This window comes from Etheostoma cragini, chromosome 2, assembly GCF_013103735.1.
Source record: "Etheostoma cragini isolate CJK2018 chromosome 2, CSU_Ecrag_1.0, whole genome shotgun sequence".
Taxonomy (NCBI): domain Eukaryota; kingdom Metazoa; phylum Chordata; class Actinopteri; order Perciformes; family Percidae; genus Etheostoma; species Etheostoma cragini.
Genome location: NC_048408.1, coordinates 16,280,213 through 16,287,931, shown reverse-complemented (window position 1 = coordinate 16,287,931; position 7,719 = coordinate 16,280,213). Strand labels below are relative to the sequence as shown.

The 7,719-nt window shown below is 42.1% G+C and overlaps 1 protein-coding gene across 1 annotated transcript in view; it reads right to left on the bottom strand.

Moving 5' to 3' along the window:
* The window catches only part of adamtsl7 (ADAMTS-like 7), a 9,379-nt gene extending 2,218 nt beyond the window's left edge, over positions 1-7,161 (bottom strand). Inside the window, exons 1-9 of the mRNA XM_034883486.1 lie at positions 6,966-7,161; positions 6,002-6,131; positions 5,711-5,886; positions 5,464-5,572; positions 3,577-3,756; positions 2,422-2,551; positions 1,508-1,730; positions 675-848; positions 359-532 (exon numbers count right to left, since the gene is read on the bottom strand). Coding sequence (XP_034739377.1) covers positions 359-532; positions 675-848; positions 1,508-1,730; positions 2,422-2,551; positions 3,577-3,756; positions 5,464-5,572; positions 5,711-5,886; positions 6,002-6,131; positions 6,966-7,100 — 1,431 coding nt within the window. The 5' untranslated portion in view covers positions 7,101-7,161. The remainder of the gene's footprint in view (positions 1-358; positions 533-674; positions 849-1,507; positions 1,731-2,421; positions 2,552-3,576; positions 3,757-5,463; positions 5,573-5,710; positions 5,887-6,001; positions 6,132-6,965) is intronic.
* Positions 7,162-7,719: the final 558 nt, after the last annotated feature.

The following is a 7,719-nucleotide window of genomic DNA, read 5'->3' as shown; positions in this document are numbered from 1 at the left end:
ACACACACACACACACACACACACACACACACACACACACACACACACACAAGGTGAAACTTCAAATGGATAATGTTTTCAAGGTCCAGGTATCAAGGTATCTTTACTAGTCTCCCCATGGAGAAATTCGTTTTGAGTATTGAGAGAAAAAACAACAGAGACACACAACAAGCACATGATTTAAAAGACAAATGTACATTGACTCAAAGAGATATGCAAATTATATATTGCCTTTTTCTATACTTGTGCAAAACAGTCTTCCAAACACATGTCATAGCATGTCTCCCAAACACTCGTTCCTACTTCCATAAGCATCCATGCACACAGCGTGTACATGTGTACTGTATGTGTCAATTACCTGACCCCAGGGTCCAGTGTACCACTCCAGGCGGTTCTGGCAGGGGCCTGCGTCGCATAATGACACTTCTGGTGGACGTTCCCCTTCACAGTTGTCCAATGGGAGATCAGTCCCATGATCTATCAGACACACTGCTGACCGCGTTTGTTGGCCTCGACCACACTCTGCAGAGCACTGAGGAATATCACACACACACAATTATATCATCTTCCCCCCCCCTATTGTGTAATACACACACACACACACACACACACACACACACACACACACACACACACACACACACACACACACACTCTAACAGTTTCTGTGGTACCCGTTGGCTCCAGAGGGAGGTGAACCAGCTGCTTGCACAGGCTCCCATGTCACAGTTCTGTAGTGTGTCCGGCTTTAGGTTCATGTTGCACTCCTCGTCCTCCTCCACATCACCCTGGTTGCTCACGCACACCACTTCCCTGCTGCGCTGACCCACTCCACATGGCACTGAACACTAAGGACAGAAGGTGTGAGAGAGGGGTGGGTTCATCAGAGAGTAATTGTTTTATTTTATTATTATTATAAAAATGCTGACTTCTGTGACCCGTCCCTTGAACATGTTAATTTTTTTCAATAATGTGTGTAAATTTAGCTTTGCCAATAATGGTTGCATTATTTCTGAGGCTAATTTGAATGTCTTTCTAAATGCCTGTTACACTAATGACTGTTGTACTGAAATGTTTAACTTACATATAGCTACCCAAGCTGTTAGTTAAACATCTGATAATATATATTATGGTGTTGGGTGTGGACAGAGTTAAGTATGCTATGACTAAAATATAACAGTAAATTAAGTACATTTGCTCAAACACTGTACTTACTTAAAATTTGGAAGCACCAGTACTTTACTATGTATTTACATTTTATGCAACTTCCCTCCACTGCATTTGAGAGGAGGATAAAAGGGCTGTTTTGCATAGTGAGCAGTTTTACATTTTATTCTAATAGCACATTTTGCTAATACTGTAATACTTCTGTACTTTGATATGTAAAAGCTAGAATGCTGGACATATACTTGTAATGGAGTATTTTACCTTGTGGTTTTAAGTAAGACTTCCTCCACCAGATCATGTTTATTAGTAGAGTTGTGTACGAGTACTGAGGTTCTCTCACCAGGCTCCACTCAGATTGTATCTCCCACTGGCTGCAAATCTTCAGCTGACATGTGGACTTGGTCACCGGCCTGTCAGACGACCCACACAGCTCTTGTGCCATGGTCACCGAGGTCTCCGTCCCATTGTTATGAATGTGAGTAACCTGGCGGCAGATGACCTGGCGGTGCTGCGTTCCGGGTCCACACCTCTTGCTGCACTCTGACCACTCCCCTACATCCCAGCTGTCGGCAAAGAAGGAAAGAGTTGAGTTGAGTTTAGAAATGACCTTCCTCAAGTAAAGATTGTCCTAGCTCTATTTCCTAATTGAGTCCCCAGTTATTGTACAGGGTAAATTGACCCTGGTCTAAAAGAGGCATTTTAAAGCCTGCACTTTCCTCCAAAAGGAGATCATAAACCAGACTAAACTAAACCAATTTGCCCTGCAGAAGATCAGATATTTCTCCTCATTCTAATATTTCTGAGGTTTCAGTTCTGCAACCCTCTGCTGCTGCATTTCCAATAGAATCATATACTGTGTATGTCAGCTATCACGGATCACTGACACTGTGGCCGAAATATCTCACAGAGCCAAAACCAAACATACACTTACTGTAATCTCTAATCTCTGTAATCACTAACACCCCTGCTACATCTTGGTGACAGTAATATCTGGTGGTATTTACCACAAGACATGCAAACCAAAGCCACACCAAAGTCACTCAGTGTGATTGACTGGTAACTGACTTATGGCTTGAATGTGTGTGAGTGATGAAGGCTTTCACCCTGAGAGTCACAAAACCGTGTGGAACTAATACAATGTATATGTATCTCTTAGTGTGTATGTGTTATTGTTTGGGACATCAGGTGTGTGAGTGTGTGTGTGTTTGTGTGTGTGTGTGTGTGTTAGTGAATGAGTGAGTGAGTGTCACTCACTATGCAAGACAGGACTGGGTATTACAGTCTTCTTCCCGATTTGGTGGTTCAAGGGCAGGGTCACAGAGGTCAACAGGAACAGTCACCTGGGAGTCTTTGTCAACACACTCCCAGAGTACCTGACGCCTGCCTAGCATGTGCACACGTCCACACACACACACACACACACACACACACACACACACACACACACACACACACACACACACACACACACACACACACACAGTAGTTTACATCCACAGCAAGTTACATTTATGTGTCATCTATGAATTTGTAACATCTTATTATTATGTATATGTGTTTCCTTGCTTCAATGTACAATATGTAAAAATGCAGAAAAGATGGAAAAGTTACAAAAGGTATCAAATGACAGATAAGACATTTGTACAATATGTCACAAAAAGTTAGATTTTATTTCCATCATTTACATTCGGTCTGCAAAGGTTTGGGTACCCTGCAGAGTTTATAGCATGCACCGCCCCCTTTGGAAAGCTGAGACCTGAAAGCGTCATTGATTGTTCTCATTCATCGTCTGGAAGGACCATGTGATGTCAATCTTAAGGTTTTAAATGCCCAGACTCATCTGACCTTGCCTCAACAATCAGCACCATGGGTTCCTCTAAGCAGTTATCTAGAAAACTGAAACTGAAAATGGTTGACCCTCACAAAGCAGGAGAAGGCTATAAGAAGATAGCAAAGGGTTTCTACATGCCAATATCCTCTGTTTGGAATGTAATTAAGAAATGGCCGTCATCAGGAACAGTGGAAGTTAAAGCAAGATCTGGAAGACCAAGAAAAATACAGACAGAACCGCTCGCAGGATTGGGAGAAAAGCAAGTCAAAACCCACGTTTGATCATACGAATGTCTAATGAGTCATTTGGGACCAGTTGGAGATTTTTAAATTTTTTCTTGGCCTATTTATGCACCTTGATCCAAATTTTTACCTAGGGTGCCCAAACCTTCAAGCCCCACTGTACATCCCAATGGTCTCGGGCCTTTTGGCATAGTTAAAATGTATAGTAGGGCTGCCTCCACACTAAATGAATGTCCAAATAATGATATATCACAATTAAAAAAGTGCTCCAAGGATTTGAAAAGGATACATTTAATTTGCGGCTACCCTTTCTTTGAATTATATAAATTTGCATACCATTGCCACAGGTTGCGCTGCACTCTGTGTGCCCACTCTTTGTCCAGGTGTAGGTAGGCAGAGGGTCAGCGTTCATACCGGGGCCAGAGCGAACCTGGTTAGGGTGGGGTTTCTCTTTGATGATGTCATTGTTTTTGACGTCACCTCTGTGGTCCTTCTCACCTGATTGGTATGAGCCTACTGTCTCAACTACAAGAATAATGAAGGTTGTAGGGCAGAGCCCAAATTTGACAAGCAAATAATGGAAGAAAGACAGTAAAGTTCTTTTCCATGTTGGATAGATAGGTAGTGTAATGAGTTGGAATGAAGCCTAAAATTAAATATACTGAGGTTACAGTCCCAGCGCACATGTAGCACATCCACACAGGTGATTTCACTCATTTTGGTTTATTGGACCTTCTTCTCAGTTAAGGATCTGACACACCAACCCGATGGCTGACCTTTGGCAGAAAAGCGAGTTGGTCAAAAAAGTGCCTTGGAACACACCAAAGCGACCCAGACTTAATCGTACAATCGTTCTGCACGTGTGCGAGCCGTAATAACAGCAGGCAGCGCTAATCTGTATCGTCATCCAAAAATTCTCCAAAACGTGTTTCTGAAAACATTTTAGGCCATGCAGTTGCTGAATCTGTCTTCATTTCAGATCAACAAAGGTCAGTTTAAAAGATTTTTATTAGATTTCGAGATCTGGTATTCATGTTAATCCCGCTCGTCTTTTCCGGGTTAGCACTCCTACAATCAGATTGGTCATTGAGTCCAAATGCCCGCCTTCCAATTCAACATGTCAAATTGGCGCAAAGGGAGGCAGACAGCTCCTCCCACAGTCACGAGTCACTAACATTCCCGGACTGTCCGATGGCCGATAATTGGGTTGGTGTGTCAGCACCTTTATTTGTGTGTACAGGCTTTGATTCATTGACACATCTGTCACTCTCCTGTTTGCTTGTTTCACCTGTTTGGATGTGCCAAGTTACACCTTTATCATTCTTAATGTTATAGGTAAGTACAGTGCATTAAACGGTTAAAACTGTTCAGATTAATTTTGGACGTAACCATGGAGCCATGTAACCTCTTGTAGCCTATTTCCCAGCATTGTTCCAACAGTTACAAACACATGTGGGGATGTGCAGGGCCTTAGAATATGTGTTTGTTTGAAAGCTCTGGTAAGTATTTTTTATCAGCATCGATAGACAGAAATTAATCATTTAAGCAATATTTCATTTTCAGCTGAATGTCCCTCACCTTCTGTTTTTTTTTAAATGGTATTCTAAACTTTGATCGATTTATGAGGACTATGGTTAACTGCTTCTCATCTCTGCAGGGTAAATCCAGACAGCTACCTAGAATATATGTTGAATCTTTGTTTTCTGTTGCACAACCAAAACAACTTCTGAACGTGCACATGTTCGACCAAAACAAGTTCCTTCCTGCCAATAAAACAGAGCACGTTTTTCTCCTGTTCTGAAATTTTGTGTGAACTAGCCTGTCCGTCCTCTGGAGTGCTGTGGCGGAAGGTTTGGCAATGCGAGACTAAATATTAGGTAATGAAATGAAATCCGTCTCAAGTGTCTAAGTGTGTGGTAAAGAGCTCACTGCCAGAACAAAGTTTGGCCGCCTGCCTGCATCATCAATTATGATTGATTGTTATTAAAATCCCCCCAAAAATTCTAAAGTACAAAATCTACGAAATCTGTGTATCCGTTAGTACTGTTCTGTACATGCAGACACAGAGGCATCTGTTATGTGCTATGCTCCCTGAGGAAAAACCAGAACATTCAGTATAAGAAAATAGAACTCTGGTCATTTAGGGTTATTCTAAATGAAATCACTGTAATTTAAGTTTAAGTTTGTGTTTGGGTGTTCATCCGTGTTACTGTGTGCACTCACCCAGGGGCAGAATATCAGAAGGTTGATCAGGCTCAGGAGTGGGGGAGGTGTTTTGAAAAGGTACAATGTATTCATAGTATACACTGGGACCTGGTTGCTGGTAAATCAACTGTTGCAAAGAGAGGGAGATGAGGGGTTTATGGAATATGAAGACACACAGCATAGAACAAGTATTATTGTTTGTGTACAGCGTTTGTGCACTTGAATAATGGGCTGCTTCCACTGTGTGACCCAGTTTGTGTCTCACATAAACATGCAGGTCCTCAGTCAGCGGCCCTGGTGCAGTGATGGACTCTCCATTGCGAGAGCGGATTTCATTGGGTCTCTGGTACGTTAGCTGTGTTCCCACAGCAAGGAAGATCCCCGGCCTGTTAATCACCCAGTCGCCATTGATGATGGAGACACCACTTTGGGTCTGCAGAGCTAGAGGAAAACCTCATGTTCATATCCAACACTGCAGTGTTTGTCATTCTAAAAAACATGCCTGCTGTTATGTGTATGTGTGTGTGTGTGTGTGTGTGTGTGTTTCCATGTGTACCCAGGTAGTTTCGGCTCTTGATTGTCTCCCGTATGCTGATGTTGCGTGCTCCTGCAGGAATCTCTGCAAACTTATGGTAGCCAACGCGAAGGAAAGTCCTAGAGAAAATCCCCCTCACCACCTGAAACTCCTGCCAACACACACATTGGCACACTTGAATGCACACAAAACCACAGGAACAAACATTCTATCTGTCTACTCATATTAATACTAATTTATATCTGCAGTCACTATATGCTTGCTCTCTGTACCATGGTTTCATCATCACTGACACGTTCAGTGTTTAAACAAAAACAATCCTAAATTCCGCTGGATCACATTACTGCTCTTTTTCCTTTTTCTCTCATTTTTACTGATCCATTCCACTTTCTAACTCTCTCCAACTTGCTTGCTTGAAATCCCGCAGCTTACTCAGTCCAGTCCAACGGTTGGTTTGAGTGGGTGAACCTTTTCTGGTCTCCTTCTCCATGTCTTCTCTGCACAAATGTCTATTTTGCAAGTTCAGAGTTTAACAGTTCTATTCCTCTCATGCCATGTTAATAGGCTTCTCGGGTTCTTCCTTATTAAAGCTTTATTCACAAACTGACATAGCTTGATCTGTTAATGATTAGTTAGCCTGAGTAACAATGACAGAGATAATCTAAAATAAACCAGTGGTCTTTCAAGCAGTTATTCCCCACTGCCTGATTTTGACAAAGGATTAGGATGAGTTTAATATATTTGCTACAGTCCTATTTATTTAATAAATCACAAAAGAACTCAGCAAAGTAGGTATTTTATGCGAATAAAGACTTAAAAAAGGCCACAAACAATTAAATTACAACTTATAAAATACATGTAGGGGACAACCTCCAGGGTGGAGGTAGGCTGAATCCTTGGCCCTTTTCACTGCACTAAATGCATGTACTGTAGCTATATATGAATTTACATTAATATTTTTTCCATGACCATGTTAATTTCTTACCTCTAGAGGGGGAAGGCTGGCTTTGGTATCCCAGGTAAAAGCACCCGATGTAGGGTAGAGAAGACCGATAAGGTGGAAAAGAGCCAGAGCTCGACCCTGGCGCAGGGAGCCGAGCTGCTGCCACAATCCAGCCATGGAAAGACTGAGGGAGGAGGACACACACACACACACACACACACACACACATCCACATACATGCACATTTAATGGGTTTGTGTGTGTGTGTGTGTGTTTGTGAGGTGGGGTTGGCTTAAGGGGTGGGAGGGAAAAAAGACAAAGTTTGTGAGGGAGGTGGGAAAAAATGTTAAGAGAAAGTGTGTAAAATTTTCCAGCACATTTGTAAAAGTTGTTGCAAGTTTAATGTTGTGACAGCTCATGTTGTGTGGTTGTGGCATGATGACAGGCTCCTGTAGTGTGTCCTAAATCTTATCCCAAAAACAATTTCTCTTCCTATGAATCGGCATGCGGGATTGTGAGGCTTTGGACAAACTTCACTCCTGATCGTGCTCTGACTTCACCCACCTCTTTCACTATTCCTATTTTTTTCTTTGTTTCACTGATAATATACAACATATAAAATACAACAGTAAGAATGGCGGATATTGAGGATGATATAAAGAATATGTTAAATTTATTCACAACTTAACACTTTCAGTGTGTGTGTGTGTGTGTGTTTGTGTGTGTGTGTGTGTGTGTCTGTGTTGTGTTGTGTTGTGTTGCACACAACATGGGTGTGAAATTGCCAGGGCTGAGA